Source organism: Phytophthora sojae (genome assembly GCF_000149755.1).
Source record: "Phytophthora sojae unplaced genomic scaffold PHYSOscaffold_2, whole genome shotgun sequence".
NCBI lineage: Eukaryota > Oomycota > Peronosporomycetes > Peronosporales > Peronosporaceae > Phytophthora > Phytophthora sojae.
In genome coordinates, this window is record NW_009258116.1 from 8,978,163 (window position 1) to 9,001,946 (window position 23,784).

The 23,784-nt window shown below is 56.4% G+C and overlaps 8 protein-coding genes across 8 annotated transcripts; 5 read left to right on the top strand and 3 right to left on the bottom strand.

Annotated features, from left to right (window-relative positions):
• Positions 1-34: 34 nt before the first annotated feature.
• PHYSODRAFT_359506 (hypothetical protein) lies at positions 35-2,044 on the bottom strand. Its single transcript, XM_009522600.1, has 2 exons — positions 1,193-2,044; positions 35-946 (listed from the first exon to the last, which is right to left on the bottom strand). The coding sequence occupies exons 1-2, from the start codon at positions 1,988-1,990 to the stop codon at positions 221-223; spliced, it is 1,524 nt and encodes a 507-aa protein (XP_009520895.1). The 5' UTR covers positions 1,991-2,044; the 3' UTR covers positions 35-220.
• Positions 2,045-3,311: 1,267 nt separating this feature from the next.
• PHYSODRAFT_297207 (hypothetical protein) lies at positions 3,312-4,901 on the top strand (the record flags this gene model as incomplete). Its single annotated transcript, XM_009522601.1, has 1 exon — positions 3,312-4,901. The coding sequence occupies one exon, from the start codon at positions 3,312-3,314 to the stop codon at positions 4,899-4,901; it is 1,590 nt and encodes a 529-aa protein (XP_009520896.1).
• A 298-nt stretch (positions 4,902-5,199) lies between these two features.
• On the top strand, positions 5,200-7,978 carry PHYSODRAFT_326600 (hypothetical protein; the record flags this gene model as incomplete). The annotated part of the gene is made up of 5 exons (XM_009522602.1): positions 5,200-5,512; positions 6,361-6,407; positions 6,493-7,161; positions 7,344-7,430; positions 7,478-7,978. The coding sequence occupies 5 exons, from the start codon at positions 5,200-5,202 to the stop codon at positions 7,976-7,978; spliced, it is 1,617 nt and encodes a 538-aa protein (XP_009520897.1).
• Positions 7,979-10,009: 2,031 nt separating this feature from the next.
• PHYSODRAFT_350164 (hypothetical protein) lies at positions 10,010-11,342 on the bottom strand (the record flags this gene model as incomplete). Its single annotated transcript, XM_009522603.1, has 1 exon — positions 10,010-11,342. One exon carries the CDS (start codon positions 11,340-11,342, stop codon positions 10,479-10,481), a length of 864 nt encoding a protein of 287 aa, XP_009520898.1. The 3' UTR covers positions 10,010-10,478.
• Positions 11,343-11,701: 359 nt separating this feature from the next.
• PHYSODRAFT_350165 (hypothetical protein) lies at positions 11,702-12,814 on the bottom strand (the record flags this gene model as incomplete). Its single annotated transcript, XM_009522604.1, has 3 exons — positions 12,408-12,814; positions 12,267-12,333; positions 11,702-12,177 (listed from the first exon to the last, which is right to left on the bottom strand). The coding sequence occupies exons 1-3, from the start codon at positions 12,774-12,776 to the stop codon at positions 11,702-11,704; spliced, it is 912 nt and encodes a 303-aa protein (XP_009520899.1). The 5' UTR covers positions 12,777-12,814.
• A 368-nt stretch (positions 12,815-13,182) lies between these two features.
• On the top strand, positions 13,183-15,036 carry PHYSODRAFT_486668 (hypothetical protein; the record flags this gene model as incomplete). Its single annotated transcript, XM_009522605.1, has 3 exons — positions 13,183-14,408; positions 14,475-14,742; positions 14,809-15,036. The coding sequence occupies 3 exons, from the start codon at positions 13,183-13,185 to the stop codon at positions 15,034-15,036; spliced, it is 1,722 nt and encodes a 573-aa protein (XP_009520900.1).
• Positions 15,037-16,473: 1,437 nt separating this feature from the next.
• Positions 16,474-17,979, top strand: PHYSODRAFT_297212 (hypothetical protein; the record flags this gene model as incomplete). The annotated part of the gene is made up of 1 exon (XM_009522606.1): positions 16,474-17,979. The coding sequence occupies one exon, from the start codon at positions 16,474-16,476 to the stop codon at positions 17,977-17,979; it is 1,506 nt and encodes a 501-aa protein (XP_009520901.1).
• Positions 17,980-18,166: 187 nt separating this feature from the next.
• Positions 18,167-23,685, top strand: PHYSODRAFT_297213 (hypothetical protein; the record flags this gene model as incomplete). Its single annotated transcript, XM_009522607.1, has 5 exons — positions 18,167-18,486; positions 18,568-18,865; positions 18,939-18,992; positions 19,088-21,253; positions 21,328-23,685. 5 exons carry the CDS (start codon positions 18,167-18,169, stop codon positions 23,683-23,685), a joined length of 5,196 nt encoding a protein of 1,731 aa, XP_009520902.1.
• Positions 23,686-23,784: the final 99 nt, after the last annotated feature.

Sequence of the window (23,784 nt, forward strand, 5' to 3'; positions counted from 1 at the left end):
TTGCGTTTTCCCTTCCACTTCACTGCAGTGTGCACAATGTGTTCGTCGCAGTCCCCTCCCTTGGTTCCTGCAGAGTACTATTTCCTGTCGATGTGCTGCCCTGAAGGCAGGCTTGGCTTCCACTCACTCCGTTCGCTCGTGGTCGATGTCCGAGCTAAGCTGAGCTGAGCTGAGTTACGCTGGCTGGCTCCAAGAAGCAGCGGTGCCCCGTTCGCTATGATCACGCCGCAGTGGTAGGGGACGTTGTCTGCTGCGCCTTGAAGGCTGTGGCCCACTTGTTGTACTCGCGGGTCGAAGTCGCCGTGAGGATGAGCTTCTTGCCAGCCTGGCTGAACTCGGGCGTGGTGATGATGAAACTGAGGCTGCGCGGGTCCGTGATGTCGATGGTGGCGTCCGCGAGGGAGATCGTGCTGCTCTTGGCGCCCACCTGGTGGATCATGCTCTCCTTCTTGTAGCCCGTGAGGCGGTTGCCGCGCAGCACGAAATACCGCTTCTTGGAGCCGAGGAAGCGCCTGCTGCTCGCCACCTTGAGCAGTCCCTGCGTGCACGTGAAGGGCAGGATGGCGCGCACCCAGATGACCGGCCCGATAAAGTTGTCGATCAGCACGTAGTCCATCTTGCTCGTGGAGATCGTGAGCTCCTGGTACTTGGAGCGCGAGCTCACGGTCACGATCTGCGAGCACATGATCTCGTCCTCTAATAAGTTAGTGTCCTTATTGACAAAGAGAAGGCGTTCGTGGTCGGTGAGCAGCAGGTGGAAGCGCTTCTTGCGCTTGAGCGACACGGGGCCGGCCAGCAGGATGCTCTCCCGGGTCTTGAGCAGGCTGTCCCAGAGCCGCATGAACGGCGACCGCACGATGGCCACGATCGCGTTGTTGTTCTTCCTCTTCACGGCGCTGCACACGTCGGGCCGCATGGCGAGCACCAGGTCCTTGAGCATCTCCACCTCCTTGGGGTTCAGCACGCCGTCGTTGCCCAGGCCTTCGCAGAACTCGAGCATCTCCTCCACCATCATGTTCTCGCCGTCGACGCCGCTCATGGCGGACGCGCCCGATCCGCGCCGCGAGCCGAAACCGTCGATGCTGCTGGGGCGCGGCGACGGCGCCACGGTGGACGCGAACGAGAAACGGTTGGTCATGACGCCCGTGGCGCGGCCGGGCGTGGGGGGCATGACCTTGGAGCGCGCGAAGACCACGACCATGGGGCGCGTGCTGCGGCTCAGCAGGCTGATGGCGCGGTTGTACTCGAGGCCGTTGATGACCTCCCCGTCCACGGCGTGGATGATGTCGAAGATGCGCACGCCGTGCGCCTCGGCGTAGCCCACGATGTTGGGGTGCGCCATGGGCAGGTCCTTGACGATGACGTTGACGTCGTCCGTGGTGATGGTCATGTTGAGGCTGGCGCCGCGGAACTCGACGGCGAAGAGCCCCTCGCGGCGGAACGGGCGGAAGAACTGGATGCTGAGCGGCCGGGTCTGCGTCTGCAGCATCTGCACCACGTTGTCGTAGCTGCGGCCGACGGTGCGCGCGCCGTTGACCTTGTAGATGACGTCGTTGGGCTGGATGAGCCCCGAGGCCTCGGCCTCGCCCAGCGCGCCGTCGGGCTTGCGCTTGAAGTGGTTGACGATCACGCTCTCGTTGTGCTCGCGGATGGTCATGCCGAGCGCGCGGTCCTGGAACACGACCTCGAACACCTCGCTGGTCTTCATGGGCGCCAGCGCCTCCGTCTTGGGCGACAGGCACAGGCACAGCGAGTCCTTGACGTTGGACAGCACGTCCTTGGTGATGTGCACGAGGCTCGAGTTGGCCGTGTCGATGAGGTCCACCCAGGCCTCGTCCGACACGCCGAACTGCGCGCGCAGCTGCGACTCCACGAGGCTCTCGAAGACCTGGTCGGGCACGTTCGGGTCCCACGAGATGGCGCGCACCGAGCCGTCGTCCAGGTCGATCACGCGGATGCTGCACGAGCCCGTCTGGTCCATGAGCTCCATGGCGGCGGCAGTACGTAGGGGGTTAGTACCTAGTAGGGCTTGCGCGGGGCCGCGAGTATTGGCGTGTGGGAAGAGAGGGCCGTGATGCAAAAAAAAAATTGTGGGGCGGCTCCACATAGTGGATGCAAGTCAAGGCGGCGCCAAGCAGACTCGTTGCGCCAGGGTACGGACCGGGCGTACCCCTACTCCGCGTCCGCTCCACCGCCACCCGGATTGGTGCACTGAAAATTTACGAAAATCCGAATTTGACAAAAATCCAAAAAGTCAACGCCGTCGTAGGCTCGCACTATCCTGCTTGTGCGATGCCTTTGAGCAGCGCGCACGGTGGACTCACCAACCAGGAGTGCACACCAAGCAAATCCGTTTAACCCGCAAGGGCCTTGCGGCAAGGCTGCTGAGTTGCCCACTGCCGCGTTAATCGGGGCCGAACACGCCGCGAAAGGTGGCACTACCCACTCTGCGCGAAAAATTTGACCCCGGACCCCGCTCTCAGCCTCTGACAGCCATACTCGATGGTTGCTGTATGTGCATGTAGACTGTGGATACACCGCCTCCGCCACGTGGCTGCGGTTACAGCGTCGCATTGCCGTGTTGCTGTCTGGCTGCGCATGTACCGCGCGATTGCCGGAAGTTGCCTTTTTTGACGTCGGTCCAACGTTGGTGACCCCGTCGTGACGGTCGTCGCGCCGCGAGCACATTTCAAATGCTGACTCTGCGCAAGATCCTGCGGGTCGTCACGCCCATAAGATCGCGTTGCCGAGAGGCTCGTTATCGAGGCGTTTGCAACGCGGCTAGCGCCGTGCGCGCCGCGACCAGGTCGGGATGCAGGGGCCCGATCCGAGCTGCCCCAAGCTCACACGAAATATTGGCGCGGCGAGGAAGCCGCGGCGGCGAAGCCCGCTGAAGTCCATCCAGCAGCGCCAACGTCAGCTGTCTGAGCCCAGGCAGCTCCACCATCTTCAGCTCCCAATTGTGTAGAATTGCGTCACGACACAAAAGCAGTCATAGAAGAGAGCTACAATGTGCCTCGTCATTCGACCGGCGCAGACGCGTTCAAAGCGTATGCATCGGGTATGTCCAATGCCTCAACTACATCAAAGCTAGCCACGCTGTCCCCTGTTCCTGGAACTGCAATAGCCGAGCGTGCGTCCAATAAAACCAATAAAACCCACATCTTTGACCTGCCTGCAAGTCAAAACCCATAACTGGGTTTAAAATTTGTCAGTAAATAAATCCCACTTTCGTGTATACCACATCATTCTGTGTACGCCACATAACCATTTCGCCATCCATCGAACCCGAGCCATTGACAAAGTGCACCATGAAGAGGGGACGGGTCGACGTCGGCGTGTCCAAGGAGCAGTACGAGGCGTCTCAAGCGGCGCCCGCCGCCGCCGACGGCGAGTCTGAAGGCTTCCCTGTCGCGGCGCCTAACGTGCTGAGGGCGCGCCGTATCGTGTCGGCCACGCCGACCTCGCGCCCGCAGGAGGCGGCGCGGCAGCTCGCGGCGCTCAACCGCGCCTTCGTGGACAACATTAAGGCGCAATGGGCGCACAACAAGGCCGACAGCTGGGCGCAGAACATGAAGGAGTACGTCAGCTACGCGCGCGAGATCGACGCCAAGTTCGGCGCGCGCGGGGGCCACTTGCTGACCTTCGGCAGCGGCGACTGCGGCCAGTTGGGCCACGGCGTGGAGGGCGAGGACGAGGATCTCATGGTCAAGTTCCCACGCGTGGTGCGCCCGCTGCTCAAGCTCAAGCTCAAGATCGCGCGCGTGGCCTGCGGCGGCCTCCACTCGGCTGTGATCACCACGGCCGGAGAGGTCTATACGTGGGGCTGCAGTGACGACGGCGCGCTGGGCCGCGACGGGGACGAGAACACCCCCAGCAAGGTGGACGGCTTCGGTCCGGAGCAGGCGACCGCCGTGCAGATCGTGGGCGGAGACTGCCACACGGCCGTCGTGACGCTCGCAGGCAGGGTGTACATGTGGGGCTGCTACCGTGACAAGGAGGGCAAGCAGTGGTGCGACGCGCCGTCGGCCAAGGCCGCGTTCAAGCAGAAGCAGACGCGCCCGTTCCTGATCAAGGCGCTGGACAATATCGCCGATGTGAAGTGTGGAAACGCCTTTAACCTTGCGCGCACAAATGACGGCCGAGTGTACTCGTGGGGATTGGGTGAAATGGGCCAGCTGGGCCGTAAGGTGGACGCGGAGATGAAGGACGCGGACGGAGAGTACAAGGTCGAGATGGTGTACAAAGAGCACCTGCAGCCGAAGCTTGTGATGCTCGGAAAGGACCAGCTTCCGGTGGTCAAGTCTATTGGATGCGGCTCGTACCACAGCATGTTCGCGTTGAGCTCGAACGGATACCTGTACACGTGCGGACTGAACAACTACGGACAGTTGGGTATTGGCAGCACTGACAACTGCTCCGAGCTGCAGCTTGTGGAGGATCTCAGCTTCAAGAACGTCGCGTTTGTGGATGGAGGCGAGCATCACTCCGTCGTCCTCACCAATGACGGCGACGTATACACGTTCGGTCGCGCCGACTCGGGCCAGCTCGGCATGCTCGACACCTGCAGCACCGGCGACTTCAAGGACCGTCCGCAGAAGGTGACGATCCCGAAGCCTAAGAACAGCGGCTCCAATGTCGTGCGCATGATCGCTACGGGCTCCAACCACGCGCTGGCGCTCACCGAGAGCGACGCGATTTTCTCGTGGGGATACGGTGATATGCTGCAGCTTGGCCACGGATTAGATCAGGACGAGAACAAGCCTCGCCAACTGAACTGGTCGAACGCCACGTATGGCAAGGAAGGCAAGAACAAGAAGTTTGGCGAGGCCGAGATTCTTCAGATTGAAGCTGGTGGTCAGCACAGCGCTGTGTTGGCATGCGCCAAGGAAGAAAAGTAGGTGCAAGAGAGAGAATCGATCACCTGCAGCCAGCTATGAGCGCGGAGCCTACGTAGTGCACGTGTGCATTTTGATGCCTAGACCGAAAGCGTAAACAAAATTTATTTGACCTTATCGGCGTGGAAATCAAGACGGCTTGAACGATTGATGTTTAGCGGCGTGACAAATACTACTGCAGTGCGAGGAAAAAGACGGAAGATGGCGTGCATTCCACATTAAAGTGTCAGCATCGGGCATTCCGGTTCACTGCTACAGTTTCGCAGACAAAGCCTCGTTTTACGTCGTAGTCGATCCAGCCATGCCTGTCGAGCTCTTGCTGAAGAAAATCACAGCCGAGATGGTGTCTTCAAAGTACCCAGCATCCACTCTAGGACTGTGCGTTTACATGGCGAAGAAGGACGGCGACTGGCTGGACGCGAGCGATATACCAGCCATAACACTTGATGAGAATCGCCACCCTGTTCTACTCGATGAAGGCGGAATAATGCAAGTCTTCGAGGAGATGGATGTTACCAAGTTCATTAACGACACCAGGTACTTCGGACCAAACTTTGAAGTGGGCGAGGGCGAAGTTCGCGTGCTGGTGGTTAACAGAACACTGCGGAATGCGCGTACGTATCTCGTCCCTAGCTGTTTATGTTAGCCTTGCTAATCCCTCTTAGCAGAACAGAGTACGATTAATGGTGCTCAAGGCCAGGCTTCACCCATTTCGTTGTTTTGGAGGTCATTGCAATGGACAGCGAAGACATTAGCGGCAAAAAAAGATGCCTAGCTCCTACGGATACGAAGATGCTGGGCGTGTATGCGCTAATTGGTGTTTCCGGTGTGCTGCCAATGATAATATCCTGGACGCCGATCTGGAAATTGCAGATGGACTATTTTGAAAGCATGCGTACGGCAGCCCGGACACTTATTGCTATTTCCCTTCGCAATTTGGTGGTCATTGCGATCATCCAGCGAAAACTCGCCCCGCAGCAACACCCAACGAAGCAATCTCTGCCATACATCGAGTGTAAACGAGTACTAACCAAAAATGGAAAGCAACAACGTGCTTGAGCAAGCGGGTCCAACTTAGTTTGTATTACGCGTGCCAGTACCTCGACAAGTCGCAGTGATATCACTCCAAAAATACCAATAAGCGGACACGCCGCGCCTCTGGGCGGGAGCTAAGCCTTCACTGGCCGGAACAGCGATCGAATTGACCTCCAAAATGACGAAAAGGATGAAGCCTGGCCTCCAGCACCGGTTACCTTTTTTACTACCCTTATTTCACCCTGACCGGAACTTTTACCCGGAACTCTTTCTTAGTGAAAAAGAGCGCATGTTTTCAATGACCTGAGAATAACCCGGAGAAGATATATTTGCCAAGTTCATGCGGGCATATATATCATCTACATCGCCATCTACTCTAAGAAACTATTATTATCCAAATCTCTCACAAAACTATACTTATCCGCAGCATTCTCGCATGGGAAGGCCCCAGGGGAAGGCCCCATGGCAATACTGGTAAGGCAGCAGCACATACCATCTTCCTGCTTTCCGCACAAACGCAGCTCCCTGTTCAACCACAACCAACTCTCGAGACGTCTAGATGACCCGCCAGGGCACTCGTGCCCAGCAAAAGATGAAGCGCTCCGTCCGTCGCAAGGTCGGCAATGATGCGAGTGGGAACACTCTCGAGTTGCAAGCGCTGTCCCTTGATGATCCATCTGACCAAGTCCAAGCTGCCGGTGATCACGTGATGCTACCCCCTGCTAGCCAGGAACCCATGCCACGAGCCAAGAAAAAGCGAGGGTCGAAAACGATCAAGATCTACAAGGGCTTTCGATATTGCAAGAACTGGTACTCGAAGAAGCACATTGCATATCGCTGCAGTACTTCGAAGACTTCTGGCTGTAAGGCCACGCTCAAAGTAACCCCGGCCGCTGTTTGGTGGGTGGAGGGTGAGCACACGTGCCGTCCGGTCCCGGTATTGAATGGGCAACTCAATGATGAGACCGACGCAATGAAACGAACTACAGATCAGCTAGCAACCCAAAATCCAACAATGCCAGAGGGCGACATTTGGGAGCAAGTATGCGAGGCGTTCTACGGTCCCGATAGAGAAGAGCTGTTAGACGGATTGACAGAGGAGCAAGTTATCGGGCGTATCCGTCGCATTCGCCGCCGATACTACGGTGGTGATATTCACGGAGTTGTGGAAGTCCCTCCCTTCTCCAAAGTGAAAGACTCGGCCATCCCATTCTTCCGGTTCCATTTGGTGACGGCCCACCCCGATTCTAAGGGCCCATCCTGCGCTGAAAGAGCTCCTACTCTACAACAGCGTATCTCTTTTCCTCGACGGTACTTTTCGATCTGTACCACGAGGATTTCGCCAGTGCTTGATCTTAATGGTGGATGACCCAGCGCGTAACCTGTTCACACCGGTATACTTCGTCCCAGACTGAGTCCATGTACGACGATATCCTGCATCTCATCTACCGCGACACCGGCAAAAAGCTCAATCCTACAATTGCCCATACTCACGCCGTGAGTGGAAACGTTTTTGGGTTTACTTTAGAAAAACCTGGCTTGAGCGATACTACATCACAGAGTGGAATGTGTTTGGTATCGCCAATACTATCGTGGCGCGCACAAACAACCCCTTGGAGAGGTTTAACAAGGAGATGAACGCCGCGTTCAAGCCCCACCCCAAGCTTCGACACTTTGTTTCTACAATTGCCAAATTTTCAACTGCTTACGCGCAGCGGCAAGCCAACATCACGCGAGATCTACGCAAGAAGAAACAGCGTCCACCACGCATTGAGTTACCGGCTGCCCCCGACTTAGCAACATTTGAAGTTCCGCCTGAGTCGGAAGATGAAGGTGACTATGATGAGCTTGGCGACCAGTCCGACGGCTCAGTCGAATCAGCTGATCACTCTTCGGAGGAAGATGAGCCACCCCGAAATGCGCAGTCGGCCGAAGACTTGCAGCAGGAAATTGATGAGCACGCTAACACTTACAACTTCTTCCTTGACTCGGACAGTGACCACGATCCAGATGAAGAAAATGGCGTGGAGGAGTGGTCATTCTAGCCCCCAGACTGCGATCATGCTGCGACGCGCTGAATCGTCGAGCTACGCACCTGCATAACTCAACACACACCATAACTTACATTAAACACTGCTATTAAATATCACTTCAATGCACACTCTTGCTTTACCCGGATGTTTGGCCTGACCTGGTGTTTTACCCGGGAAAAAGGTCCGGGTAAAAGTTCCGGTCAGGGTGAAATAAGGGTAGTAAAAAATCCTACCCCAGCACCAACCTTTTTGCCTACCGTATTTTGCAAACAAAAAACCGAGTTGGCAAGAGCAAACAAAATAACTAGGGGGCGAGAATACATACGTACGCGCATTCCGCGGTGTGTTCTTAACCACGAGCAGGTGAACTTCGCCCGCACGCGCTTGAAAGTTTTGTCCGAAGTTCCTCGCGCAGTTGATGAGGTCGTGATTAACCATTTGCTCGAAGCCTTGCGCTTGCCGCCCGTTTACATCGAGTAGGACCGGGCGATCCTTCTTATCAAGTGCTGCCTTGTCGCCCACATGCAGCCACTCGCCGTCTTCCTTCCTCGCCAGGTAGACCCGCACTTTCACTGGTAGTCGTCCCACCGCGGCTGCAATCCTCGGCACGAACAACCCGGCAAACTGGGTTGGGTCGACTTCGACGTAGAACGAGACATTATCTTCGAAACTAGCAAAACATCTGAACGGTAGCCATTCTTCTTCGTCCTGCAAATACTCAAATGAGAGATGCTGCACATGATGCACCACTCAAGCTACTACATGTACAGTATATCACTACAGAAACTTTGTGGAAGTGTCATGCCCCGTAGTCCATCAATCGAGCGATGGATGCCCTTCGACCTATTACTACGGTACATGGAACTTTGACAACCTACAGTGTAGATGTACCCATTACACTTTTGATGTCACTATTGTCTTGATATCTCAAACTTAAGTTCTATCTCTTCAGTCGAGCTAAGAACTGGTTTGCGGGCTTGATGTTCGCAGTTAGGTCGAATTTTTTACTGTACTTCGCCAAACCTGCACAGTAGAAAACTACTCGTAGTACTACACTTGCCGTAGAAGAGCGTTGCACGAAGAAGTTCATGATTTCTAGCACATGCTCTTGGTTTTTGTACTGTGAAATACCGTGCGTCCCTTTGCTGGGACGCTTACGCTGCGCGATCTGCCGTGGCGGATCTACATGAATGTACTGCTATTCATGCTGCATACTGCGCAGCTTTCAAGCTGCCTGGTATCAAAATTAATTATCGAGTGGCCACTTTTTCATTGGTGAACTATGTACTTTTGATGTTGAAGTGCGTTGGCACTCGACTGCGGACTTAGCGTAAGGCACGACCTAAAAAACACTACTTTTAGGCATTGTCGGTATCATATTATGTAGAACTTGTCTTTCTGCTTTCCGTTTTGCTCCTGCTTTATGCTTCTCTGCTTCTCTGTAGAACCTACCTATATTGACGGCACAGGCAACAACCGACACGTCATAACAAACTTTACGGGCAGCCTCTGGGATTATTGATGAACTTGATCTCTTACGTTTGTCCGTCTTCATCGAGTACATTTATTGCTTACAGTATGCTCTTCGCCACTAGCGAAGGCATGCCATAAAGCGAGATTTGCCGTAGCTTATATCGTCTACGAACCAAAACTTTGACCAAGTACGAGTGGCGATCACCCGTGGAGGAAGTCACGCATGATGAGTTGCTCAAGATTAGGAAGCAAAAGCGGAATATATTGACCTTATAAGCAATGAAAGTATCGACTGGAGGGGCCATACAGCTTATATCGGCTAAGCACAACACGTAAGGTCATCGTAGTGCACTTCCGTGGGCGTAGGCTGCTAAAGCATAAGCCCCAGCGACAGCGCGCCAACGACCAGGAGCACGACAAGCTGCTGAGGCGTTCCAAAGCTCACCGTAGCAGCCAGGCTCGTGTGCCGGCGCTTCTTCGAGTACGAGCCCGAGCCCGAAGACGAGGACTCGAAGGGCTTGCGCCGCTTCATCGGGGACGGAGCTGGCGTAGTCGTGTCACACGCCGCCACGAACCTGTCGAGACCAGCTTGCAGAGTCATGTTCTTCTTGTCGAAAGCCGCCTCGCAGCGGGGAATGTCCAAGTCGTCAATGGCTCCGATCATGGTCTGGCAAGCCTTTGACTTGCACAGAGCCGACTGCTGCTTCGTCGCTAGACTCGAACGCGGCGGGATCTGGAAGTTGAGATTGGTGTCCGTGCGGCACTTGTTCACTTGAGCAGAAACTTCATTGAAGACGCTCAGCTCCTTGTCCGTGCACGGTTTGGCGTCGACACTCCAAGCAATCGCCAACAACAGCAGAGTCGCCGAGAGAGTGGTGAATCGCTCCATGATTGCTGTACAGCCTCCGAGGTGTCGTTGAGTCGGTGAAGAGCTTGTTGGTATCGCTTGCGTGGGGAACACAGTCGATTAGGAAGTGAGCCGATTCAATGCCAGATCCTGGGGAGTCTTGAGCCATCCATCCCCCAAAAATTGAGTAGATCAGCGCTCGCGCTCGGGGCCGAACAGGAAAACTCGGAGCCTTTCAAAGAACGCGGCGACCGGTCCCAGCTCGTCGCTGCCTCCGTTGTGTGCGTGTGGTACATTATGCCGGCACTTTCGACAGGTGAGGTGGAGACAGGTCTCCAGCACTTCCGGGCGCCGCCCTTTTCGCTTCCTGCCTTTCCGAGTATTATCCTGCTGAACTGGGGCCGCGGGAGGTGGTTCCGTCACGTGAGAGGAAGATTTACGGGAATAGCGAGCGCTCGCACTCCTGGAGATCGACACTTGTCCTGCGGTGGCGGGGTGCACCTCTGCAATGATAATGGATGAAAGCTGCTTGAGCAGCTCCTCCTTCTCGTGCTGCAGGAACACGTTCTGCTCCAGCAGCGTCTCGGACTTGTGCTGGAGGTCCTCGATACTGGCTTGGGCGATGCGGGCCGCGGTCTCGAGCTCGTCGTTCACTTGCTCGAGTCGTTGGATCTTCCACTTCATCTCTTCAAGCTGCGTCTGCAGCATGTGCTCTCGACGTTGAGAGCTCGAGAGCTCCTCCTTGGCCCCATTGACACTGTCACTCAGGTCGCTCTTGTCTCGCTCAAGCTGCAACGTCACGGCCTCGAGCTGCTGCGTCTTCTTCTCGTACCGGTCGACCTCGATCTCAAGCTCGCGCTCGTACTCGCAGCTGGACTTGACGTACTCGTCGTGAGTGCGTTGCAGCTGGGCCAGCTCTTCGGCCTTGCGCGCCAGGAGCTGCGCCACGGCTTCCACGCCCATGTCCAGGTCGAACGGCTCTTCAAGATCGTCGTCCGTGTCTACCGTGCCGACGCTGCCGCGGCGGTTCTGGTCGGGCGACGAGGGCTTGGCCATGGCCTTGGCGTGCTCTGCGTCTCGAAGATCCATGGTCGCCGCCGTCGCCATTGACTCGGAGTCAAATGATCAGGATCTCGCTCAATCGGCGCCCGCGTCTCCTCGTCCAGCGTTGCGCGCCACCAATTCCAAGTGCATCCCCCTGATTCGACTCGCCCCCAGCATACTGTAGTTGTATTTCTGAAGCAGCAGGCAGATAAGAATGCTGGACGACGCCATCGTCGCATGGCTCTATTGACTCGGCCAGACCTTACTACGGGTAGTGCCTATTCTAAATGGCTCTGGCCATGACAGCAGTTATTTATGCGATCCCTCGGGTTTATGCTTGGTTGGGGCTTTGGCTTGACTTCGAGAGTTCCTCAAGCGGCGGCGTGCCTCGAGTCGTACCAGCGGAAGACGCGGTGCGTCATCTCCACACCCAGGAACAGCGAGCCGTTGGCCGGGAACGCTCGCATCACGGCCGCCGACCAGCCGCGGTAGAAGCCGTGGATGCCGAACTCCGAGTAGACCGCGCGGAAGGCGCCGCGCAGCGACAGCGGGCCCGTGGAGCTGGCCGTCTGCATCCGCGACTTGAGCACGTCTACCGGGAACATGATGGCCCAACTAGTAGCACCGGCGAGACCACCACTGGCGAGAATGGTGACGGGGTTGAGATCATTCTTGGACTCCTTGCCCAGCGCCTTAGCCGCGCCCGATGTGATGGCTTGGTACGATCCGAAGAAGAAGAAGCTGAACGGCACGTCGCGCAGAAGCAGCGCCGAGTACCCCCGGAACAGACCACGGATGCCGTCCTCTTTGGCTACCTGCACCAAGCAGTCCAAGGGTCCGTGGTAGCCTGCAACAAACAGAAGTATCCATCCACGCCGTCAGTATCTTCATCTATTTAGTCGCATGACTGCAGCTGTTGTGCGATTTGCAACGTACGTCCTTCGCCCAAGTGGCCGCGCTGGAACTGCAGCTTGCACTTGATGTTCTCCGGCACCGTGATGGCCTGCACAACACCAGCCACAGCATGATCAGTACAATGTCGTAGATATCCCCAAATTGGAGAGGCTCGTATCCTACCGTGGCGGAGAAGCAGCCGGCGAATCCCCCCATCAGCGCCTCGTCCAACGTCGTCAGCTGGTACTCGCCCTCGTGCGCGGCGCGCTGCTTGGTGTGCAGCGCCAGCACGGCGCGCTTGGCGAAGCCGTTGGCGCTGAAGAGCACCGAGTTCTCGATGATGGAGCTGGACAGCGCCGGCACCGCGCCCTTCCACAGCGCGAAGACCCCCTCCTCCGTGGCGATGCGGCGGAAGGCGTCGGTCACGCCCTTGTACGCGTTGGCGGTGCCCTGCGTCTGCAGCCGCACCTTCACCACCTCGAAGGGCAGCCCCGCGTACACGCAGCAGAAGGCGCCCATGACGCCCGAGAACGTCTCGCGCGGGTCCAGCATCGTCGGCAACTTGAGTGGCGTGGCGCAGGGCGCGGCTCAATGAAGGAGTGGGCTCTAGGCGCAGTGTACCGCTTCATACAACTGCAATCTGCGAGCGTACGTAGTGTGCCCGTCCCCTCGTGACGCCGTCGACGTCATGTGATGAGTTTTCATTAGCTAAAATTATTTCGTTTCAACCAATAGGAAAATCGGTTTGGCAGTAGCGTTCATCCACACACACGTACGTCCATTCGACTGACGTACGTCAACGGGCACGATGCTGCAGCGGTTGATGCTCCGGCCGCGCGGGTCGGCGCTGGCGGCGTCTGTGCTGCGTGCTGGCGCCAGCAGCGACGTATTCACGCCAGCTTTCGGCGCTCGCTCGCTGCGCACTGCGCGCGGAGGCTCGCGCCGCCACAAGGACCACATGGCGCGCATCGCCAAGCTCGAGGCGCTGGCCCAGCAGCGCGAGCAGGCGCGCATGGAGCAGCGACAGCGCGTGCTGGAGGCGCGCGCCATGCCGCGAGCTATCCCAGCCTACATCCGCGTGCGCGACCTGGCCAAGACCATCCGCCAGCCGCTGGACAAGGTGCTCAAGCGCGTGGTGACCAAGTCGAACCGCCGCTTCCAGCTCAAGGCCAAGGACCACCCGCCCGCCGAGTTCGGCAGCGTCAAGAAGATCGTTCTGCCGTTCAGAGTAGCTCAGGATGTGGCTGAGCAGTTTGGCGTGCAAGTGGCGTACGACGACGTGGAGCCGCAGCTGCTGGACGCGGCCTCGGACGTCCCCGAGGAGCTGCTGGGCGTCCGGCAGCCCGTGATCGCCGTTATGGGCCACGTGGACCACGGCAAGACGACGCTCATGGACACTCTGAGGCGCCAGATGAAGGCAGGACTGAAGCAGATTGCGCCCTACGAGAAGCACGGCATCACCCAGAAGATCAACGTATGCGAGGCGGCGCTGACGCCCGACGTGAAGGCGACGTTCTTGGATACGCCTGGACACTTTCACTTCTTTCGTATGCGCTCGAGCGCGGCGCAAGTGGCAGACGCGGTGCTGCTGATTGTCGCAGCGGATGAAGGCGTCCTGCTGCAGACGGAGGAGTCCATTGGTGCGATTGAGGAGGCCGGACTGCCTGCTGTGATCTGCATCAACAAGGTGGATCTGCTGGGTGAGGACGGAGACGAACAGGTTACGAAGATCGTGGACGAGCTGCGCTCGTTTGTCGCGCTGCAAGACAGCCCCGTGCTGACGATCTCGGGCAAGACCGGAGCTGGTCTGGACGACCTGAAGCACGCGGTTTGGGAGCTGGTGACTGGACTCGCTGACGAGCAAAGGCTGGATGCCATGGTTGGATCGGACACTCAGGCCGAGGGGCTCGTGCTCGAGAGCGTGGCCTTGAAGGGGCGTGGAACGGTGCTACGTGTGCTGATCAAGAATGGCGAGTTGGCAGCCAAGCAGCACTTCGTGGCCGGCATGATTCACGGCGTGGTGCGCAACATGCGCGATGCTGAAGGACGCGAAGTCAAGCGCGCATTGCCTGGCACAGTTGTCGATATCACATACTCCAACAAATCCAAGAACGTGGACGCTCCAAACGAGCACGGCTTCTTCGTGCTCCCGGAAGCCCGCGCAAAGCAGGTGATCGAACAGAGGTACGTCTTGTTCAAGGATAACTTGCTGCCAATTCTTGCTGACATTTTTTATTGCTGCTGTAACAGGGAACTTGCTTTGGAGTTCAACGACTGCCTGCTACCTGACGATGGCGGTGCGCTCACCACGGGCACTGATGCCGAATACACGGAGGCAGAAGAGGTCGACCAGGGAGAGTCGGACGTTGAGGAAACCAGCGACGAAGTCGAAGAAGAAGATGACGACGTCATTGATGAGAACGATCTGATTGAAACCAAGTCGATCATTGTGAAGGCTGACGGCGCTGGATCACTTACCAGCATCCAGGACACTGTGGATGAGATGCCCGGCATTTCGGTACGGCCATGCAGAGGAATTGCATGATATTGTCAAACCATACTAACCGTTTGTTGTTGATTGCAGACTGTGCGGCTGGGCATTGGCAATATCTCGGCGAAGGACATTGACGTGGCGATCAATGGCAAGTGCCCGATCTTCGGCTTCAATGTGAAGCTGCGCAATCGTGAGGCAAAGCTGGCTACGGAGAGGGGCGTACGCGTTGTGCTGCACTCGACTGTGCATGAGTTGATTGAGGATATCACTGCTTTCGAGCAGATGGGATCTGAAGAGATTGATGAAGCAAACGAGTAAGGTGCACAATCAGATTGCTCACATCATAGACATTCATCTAGAGACCACAACCTTTTTCCGCTGCAATTGCTGCATTTTGTTGTGCTAACTGGGAACTGGGACGAGTCATTGGGAAGGTGTTGTCAAGTATGACAAAATGCAAGACAGTTAGGTTGAAGTCCTTGAAGTGCGAGCTGGTTGCGAGGTTCCGCGTCAGTCTTCATTTGGGCGGGACGATGAAACGTTGGAGCGAGGTAGAAGAGGGTTCACTTGCTCGTGCCTACGGCGGAGTGCTGTCAGGCATGGCGAGCGGCTGCCGCCCTCCACCAGACCGTGTGTATGCGGAATTTATCCGCTGCAACGGTGGCGCAACAACGCGGTCTCGTAAAGCAGTCGTCGTGAAAGCTGGAGCGCTCTGGTCGGCGTGTCGGGCAGTTCGTGCCTTTGATCGTCAGCGCAGTCGTGGACAGCGCCCATGGTTCAGTCTGGGCCTCGCGGAGAAACGGGTGCAGAGCAGACGGATGAGGAGCAGCAAAGGGCTGGTGTCACTCGCTGAATCTGTCTACGGCATTTTTGATGATATCAGTCCGTCGAGAGCTGCTGAGGCTCCACGACGTCAGCAAGTTCGAGAAGCGCCATCAGAGCAACCGGCCGAAGCTGCTGGGGTTCCACGTCACCAGCAAGTTCGAGAAGCGCAACCAGAGCAACCGGCCGAAGCTGCGAAGCCGCACGGCAGTGAAGCTCACAAGGAGCGTCATCTGGACTTGAACTCGCCGCACGAATGGCCCAGCCCGAAGAATCGTCACCTAGAATCTGCATGCACGAGCGACGCTCGAGTCCGATGAGGACGATGAGGAGTACTCGCCTCGGAAGCCGTCGCTGAGGAAGGAATCGGGGCATGGGTACGAGGATGTCCTCAGGGGCGTAGTTACGAGACAGTATGGGTAGTTTGCCGAAGTGGAGCAGAAGCTGCGGACAAAAAGGTCCGACAACATGGCGCGAGTGAACGAGTACGTTCTGGAGCGCGTGAAGAGCAATCCCCCGGCCACGCTCGCAGGCGCCCGCCAGATTGAAGATTTCCTCACGCGCCAAGGCGAATACCTGCTGGAAAGTCTGGAGTTGATGGACAAGCAGGACGAAACGGAGCGGTTCGCACTGCGCTGGGGGTAGCGTGCTGTGGGTGGAGCAGCATTTCTTGCGTGTATTGCAGTGTTTGTGTTTGCTGCTGTAGGAGGATTATTTGAATGCATCTTGTGATCATTTACCCACTCCCTCTTCCTTTTGCAGATACAGATTAAAGCGTGTACATGTCCTGAGCATCTCGTAGCATTGCAAGTATCCCTTCAGACAAAATGGGTTCAAAATGGAGCATACTGAAATCAAGATATATTTCACCCATAGTCAATTCAAGAATCATTTTCTCTCCATTCTCATATTGATTTAGAGCGGATCACCACCATGATGGCGTTCGGGGACGACCCGGACGACGGCATGTCGGAGCGGCTGCTGGGGGAAACCGAGGCGTCCGCCAGCTCCGCGTCCACCGCGCCCCTCACGGACGACTTCGAGCTCATCTCGGAGCGGGAGACGCTCGTGTTCGAGGACGATTTCTTCCGCCAGCAGCAGCGCCTCGGCAAGCGCGGAGGCTTCTTCCAGACGTATCTGATGGAGAAGATCCAGCCCGGATCAGGTAACCGCACGCACAGCTTCATGCTGCCTTATGTATGCACTGCTAATTGCTCACTCACTACCGGCTATTGCTGTGATGCAGTGAAAGGATCCATGTTCACGATGACCGTCGCCATCGTTGGCGCCGGCGTCTTGGCGCTGCCCTACGCCGTGCAGCAGGCGGGACTGGTGCTGGGCATCTCGTTGATTGCGCTGGGGGCAGTCGCTACCAACTTTACGTTGCGGCTGCTGCTGGAGTGCTCGGACCTGGGGCAGGCGCGATCCTATATGGACTTGGCTTCGGCCACTGGAGGACGCAAACTCGCGGGCTTCACGCAGCTGGTGGTGTGCATGAACCTGTTCGGGACGAGCATCGGCTACCTCGTGGGAAGTGCTGAGCTTATTCAGTTGGCGTTGCGGACGTTCTTGGGGAGCTCGAGTCAGAGCATCTTTCTGGATCGGCAGGCACTGATTTTGATGCTGACGGGGCTGTTGGTGCTGCCGCTGTCACTACTGAGGAGCTTGGAGTCGCTGAGGTTTTCCTCGCTGTTTTCGATTGTGTGCATTGTGTTCATGGCGCTGGTGATTGTGATCAAATACTTCCAGTTCGTGCACGAAGGGCTGGCTCCGACAATTGCGTACCAGTTCAAGCACTTGCCGCTGTTCGACCTCCGCCTCAGCCACTTGCTGCGAGCGGTGCCGCTCGTGGTCTTCTCGTATACTTGCCACCCCAATGTGCTCCCCATCTACTTGGTGCTCAAGCGCCGATCCAGCAGAAGGATGTACAAGGTCATGAATCGGAGCATCGGCATCGCGACGACCGTGTACTCGCTGTGCGGCTTCTTCGTGGTGGTTACGTTCGGTGAAGCCACCAGGTCCAATTTCCTCAAGAACGACTACCACGGCGACGGCGCGGTGATCGCCGGGTGTCTGGGCTTCAGCATCGCTCTCATCCTCACCGTGCCGCTGTTCGTCCACACGCTCCGAGACAACATCCGCGAGGCGCTATTGGCGAACCGAAGGCTGGACTTGGTGCGCCACGCAGGGCTGTCGATGTCGCTGGTTCTCGCCGCGCTTCTAGTGGCGCTAGGCTCCGGCGACATCGCTTCCGTTCTGGGAGTGCTTGGTGCCACGACGAACCCGACGATCTGCTTCATGCTGCCGGCGTTCTTCATCTTCCGTCTCGGCGGCAAGAACCACCGCGCCAGCCAAGCCATCGCGCTGTTGATGGCTGTCGTCATGACCGTCGTGAGTGCGCTCAGCCTTCTGCAGCAGATGCACCTCATCGCCTATTAGCATTAAGCTTATAAACACCCCAGCCTTGGGCCCCACGTACGTCAGCAGCAGTTGTTGAAGTTCGCTTACTCACCGTATCCACTTGCTCATTGGCGGATACCGAATCTTATCCCGCCCTTCCATTCGTCGAAAAGAGACCGATACAAAAGTCCAGTTGAACCCGGACCATCACTCCGACAATTCCGCGATGGCGAGCAGCGACGCCGAGGCGCTCGTGCTCGCGCTCGGGGAGCTGGCGGTCTCGCTGCGCAAGCGTCGAGGCGGCGGCAATGCGGAGAAGCGCGCGGTGCTCAAGTGGCTGCGTGGCTTGAGCGGCGAGGAGCTGGCGTCGCTGTGCTGCGTGGAGGACGTGGGCTTCGTCAAGACGCTGCTGCACATGGCGGCGCGCTCCAGAGGCTCCAGCGGCGGCGTACAAGAGTTCCAGCTGCTGCCACAGACAGTCGGTGCGGGTAGCGGTGTCCAGAGCAAGCGCACAGCGACCAAGACGCCGCCCCGAACGGCGCCAAGGTGAGAATTAAAGACGTTCGTGTTAAGGTTCGAGGAGTTTGTGTGACGTTTTATTCGGTGGTTTGGTGGACTTTTTACTAGGGAATTTGTGAAGCGGCCGGTGGTGAAGACTGCGGACGGAGACGTGGTGGGGAGTTTCTGCTCGAGAGAGTATGAGGAGAGCAGTCGGAAGCTGCTGAGTGGAATGAGAGTGCTCAATACGCTGCAGTCGTGCGACACTGTGGCGTTGTCGATGGAGTTTTTCCATCCCGTGGAGAGGAAGAAGGGCGCGAAGTTTGCAGAGTGTTTCCAATTGATGGAGGTGATCTCGCGGGGTGCTTTCTTGATCGAGTGTCCGCCAGAGTCGACGTTGAAGAATCGCGTGTGGGGAGAGACGAAGGTGAGGGATGCTGCTGTGCAATATGCGGAGGGTATTTAGTGCGTGTAGTTAATATCGTGTATGTGAGTGACAGTGGCTTAAGGAGCAAGGATATTATTCACTGCAGGCGTTGTTCGTCAATCAAATTGTGCGTGTAATAGTAGATGGAGACATGGGTGCAGGATTCGAGGTGTTTGCTGTCCCGAGGTTAATGCTGACTTTGTTCGAATGGTGAATTGTTAGGAACTCAATGTTTGGGCATTTTGGAAACAGCGCGTGAAAGATGCTAGTACGAAAATCCCCTTGCAAGGTCTTGCGTCCAAGCTTCATTTAGTTCGTGAGTGGGAAGCTGCAAGTGACGCGCAACGGACGGCTGCCTTGAAAGTGCTAGGCGACAAGACAATTTCGCACCTTCGCGATTTAAAGCAGTCGGCGCCGAAACATGAAGCTGCGGCGGCAAATTTCTTAGCGGCGCGGTCGTCCTTGGAAGCTCTGATGGACATATTGAAAGTGTTTCGACAAAGTGTGAGCCGAGGCGTGTCTGTGGATATCTGTTTTACAAGCTCGTTTGAAGACGCAATCGCCACCCCGCAAGCAACAGTGATCAAGTTATTGCTTGCAGAGCACCTCCAAGAGCAATGCTCGTTGCTGCTATGTGAAAAGTTGTCCAAGGAGGAAGAGGTGTCCTCCGTTACGGCTGCAGGTGTCACTCTCACCCATGGCGAGAAAGTCGTGGAGAGTGGAAACAAAACTAACGCTAATCACTCCCAGCGGCGACGTGCAAGCCGCAAAAAGATGATGAAACTGAGGAAACGTGAAAGTGAATTCCGCGCAGCTCAGCAGACACGATTTAGCTGCGTACTTCATGAACTTTGTGAACACTTCCGCAGGAAACAAGTAGAAGCGCTTGCGTGTGTCGATACCGCTTTACGAGATGTCATTGGTACAGCTGTTGACCGCAGTCAGCTCACTCCAGGTGGATGGAGCACTACCTCAGTGCCTACAGTTACGGATAATGTTCATCCCAAGCAAAAGAAGAAAAGGAAGAAAGCGAGAAAGAAGAAGTCTGGCCAAGTGGATGGCCGCCTGAATGATGAGTCGCCGCAATCCCCTACAGCACGGAGCTCTTCATCGATTAAAATTCACTCTCATCGCCTAAGCGTCGAAAGGGACTCTGGTGAACACAGTGGTGCCACCACCGGTTCAGACTCATCGCCATCTCAACATGATCGGCCGCGTCTTCTGGACTGTGATAGTGACAGTGGAAGTACCCATGATGATGGTCCACGGCTGAGTTTCTTCTCGAATGTTGGTACGACTGGGACAGCGGCGTCCTCAATAGCCTCAGCTCCTGCGCTACCACTATCGACGTTTGGATCACAGCCGCTTTATTCCTCGACAACTACTCCATTTTTCCTCTCTCTGGCACCGCGCGATCACCATGTACAGTCACGAGTTCCTCGCCGAGCTATCGATGATGATGAAGAAGAAAATCAATCTTCACCGGAAGCACCCACAGATGCTGTTCACGAGGTATCGTCGACTTCGGAGTCGTCAAACTTCGAGTGGTATCTACCATCCGTCTTCTCGTTACAGACTTCAGCTCATCGAACCGTTTCCCCAACTCCTGCATTGGATTGGCATTTCAACCACTGGCAATTTAAGACCCCAGAAAGCGGCATTTCAGACAAGGGTGTGTCGTCATCTGCCCCTGCAATGGATCCCCCACCTCCGCCTTCATCTTCCTCATCAACTTCTTCGGCTTCGTCACGGTTTGCTAACACGAGGATATCTGGGTCTACGAGAAAATATTCCTTGGCGTCATTCTCGAAGATAGCAGGAATGGATGCAACCAGGCGAGGATCAACTCAAGTATCTGACCACGATAGGCAAGGTTTGACGGTCGCATCGATTCGCGAGCATGGCGATGGTACATCCAGTGTCGCGGACAGTGACAACGAGTCCGACTTTCTGTATCGGGAAGGGGGCTTCTTTGATCGCCAACGCGCTATCAAGCGTCGACGAAGGCCGTGGCCCTTTAGTTATGCTCACGAGGATGACGAGGAGGAGATTGCCGAAGAGCATGATGCTCGTAAAGAGGGGCGTTCAAGTATCGATGAGAGTCCAAAGCGGTGTTTTATATCTGCAACTGGGAAGGGTGATGCGTGGACAGAATGTGCTCACTGCTGCAAGTGTGCGTGTCATCGTGCTGCTGACCCTCCGAGTAAATGTGACGAGGGCGAAGCGGATAACAATCTCAACAACGTTAGCCGCTGCGAATGTGGTTCTGCAACGGCGGGCTCGTCCGTTAAGACGGAGAAGCCTGCTGATAGTGATGCCCTCGCAAAAATCACGGCTATAATGGAGCGGATGAATCAGCTTGAGGACAAGCTGGCCGAGAACACCAAGGTGGGCTTCTAGTCAGAGTGTTCAACTCGTTTCCTGCGTCATGTTCTAACGTGTTGCTTATCTATTTAATGTAGGCTATGGATGAACAAGCGGCTAACGCATCCTCGGAAATTGCAACGCTAAACCAAACTGTGGCAGCCCTGACGGTCCAGCTACACAACGTCGAAAATGACCTACAGGAGTTGCAACTCCAACAAGCGTCTGGCTCTGCCAATACGGGCGGATTGGATGATTCGTCTCTGGGCAATGCAAGCTCCTGTACGTCTTCTCCAGCTCCGTTTTCGCCAGCTCCATCGTCCATGGAGCAGCATGTGGATAGTCCGCCTACCGCTGCGCCTCCTCTTCCAGAAACCTACGCTACAGCGAACTCCGCAATGGGACCATTCGTGTCAGTTCCGCTTTCCGTACTTCCTCCTCGGAGTAAGCTGCACTGGGATCTGTGCGAGTTCGCTGCGCAGCTACAGGCAGACAGCGACGCCCGCCTTCCTGCTCAGCTTGCAGCACAACGGTTGTGTACGGCGACAGTGCAATCATTGTGGCCGCGTGCCCAAGTGCGGCCATACGGGTCACATGTATCGCGGCTTGTGCTCCCTTCAAGCGATGTCGATCTCGTAATCTGTCTGCCGAAGGTTCGTCGTGATGCGCCTGCTGATGCTGCTGGCGTACTGGAAGGGCGTAATGCCATCAAGGAGACGTGGCAGCAGAATCTCGCGCGGAAGCTGAGGCAAGAACCATGGGTTGTGCGTGATTCAGTGAAGACACTACCCCATGCTGCTGTTCCGATCATCACACTGCTCACAGCGCCGCCGTACAATGTGAGGCTTGATATCTCGTTTGAAGGCCCCGGCCATAATGGGTTGGCCACCAACGACGTCGTGCTCTCACTTCTCCACGAGTTCCCGCCGCTGGCGCCGATGATGCTCGTATTGAAAAGCTTCGCCATTGAGCGCGGGTTAGCTGTTGCTTACTCCGGAGGACTCTCGTCCTATGCGTTGCTCTTACTTGTGGCTCGCTATCTCCAGGAGCATAGCGACACGATGCCGAATGGCTTTGCAAATGCGTCTCGCGCGGTGCAGCACAGCTTATCGACGGTGCAGGCGGGCGTGGCTGACTTCGGTCTTATGCTAATGGGGTTTTTGGACTTTTACGGCAATCGGTTCGATCCTCGCACTACTGGTATCAGCGTGGCTTCGCGGTGCTTCCTTAACCGAGAAAGCACCTTCATGGCAGGCATGGGCGACCCGCATCAAGTGCCGCACCAGTATCAGCAACAGTACGCTGCGGATGACGCTGCTGTGGACGATCGCACAAGTCAATACGGATACGCGCAGCATTGGCAAGTACCTATACAACCACACGGGCAGTCGCTATCACCAAGTGCCGAGGCGGCTTCTGCTCAAGGTTTACGGCGGTATGGTTACCGCTCATCGTTAGACTTGCCGGCATCTCGAGCACTGGACGGCATGGGTGCCGCGACAGGTTTGCTGGACTACCAGCAGTTACAACAGCAGACGTACGATCCGCACAAGTTTGACCCAGTGTTTATCGAAGACCCCTTATGTCCAAGCAACAACGTAGGGAGAAACTGTTTCCGCATCATGCAGATCCGACGCGCGTTTTCGGCGGCACATCTTGCGTTGCTCGCTGCGTCACGGGATCCGACGGTGTTTGCGGAGAACCGAATGGGGCTAGTGGCTGGCGTTGGACTCCACCCGGATAATATTCTCCGCTCCATCTTAGGACCTGGTGCTCTGGTTAATGCGAAGCCTGATGCCGCCACGTCTGCGGCAGTCGGTGCGACGACGTATACTGGTGCAGTAGAGCACCCGTACGCGTTCCACCCTTACAACCACCACCAGCAGCAACAATATGCGTATCACCACCATCATCATCACCAGCCGCCGCGACAGGCTTATCACCACGTTGGAATTCCGCAGCCGCGCACTGTGAGCGCGTATAGAAACGATCCAGGCTCACGACGACACAGTGAGAGCGAGAGTGAAAAGCTGACAACACGCTCAGCAACTTCAACGGCTAGCCATCATCATGAGTACACGCGAAAGAGGCACGTAGGCAGTCCACAGCTTGCCCCTCAACACCAGGGCGGTGATAACCATGCCGACGTACAAGCGCGCCTGCTTCGTCAAAGCTCCACGGAACGCGCTTACCCGCCTCAGCGTCAATCGTCTCTCAAGCAGATTCACGGCCAGAGGACGGTGAAAGTGCTGAGCCGAAAAAATAGTGAGCGGTCGATGAGCTTGTCCTTAAGCTTTGCGGACGTTGTGCGAGATGGCGGGGGCGCTGGCGTAGGGGTGCCCAAGACGTCACCTCTTGCGCTTGCTCGACCGCCACGCTTTTCGCGTGACGACATGGCACTGGAGGAGAGTATCAACGAGCGGTGGGAGACAAAAGATGACTCGGAATTGAAGTGAGCACGATGAAGTGAATATAACGCATCAATTGGATAAATAAGGCGTGGTCACTCGATGAGAAGGCGTAAGGCGGCGATAACCAGACCAGCCATCAGCAAG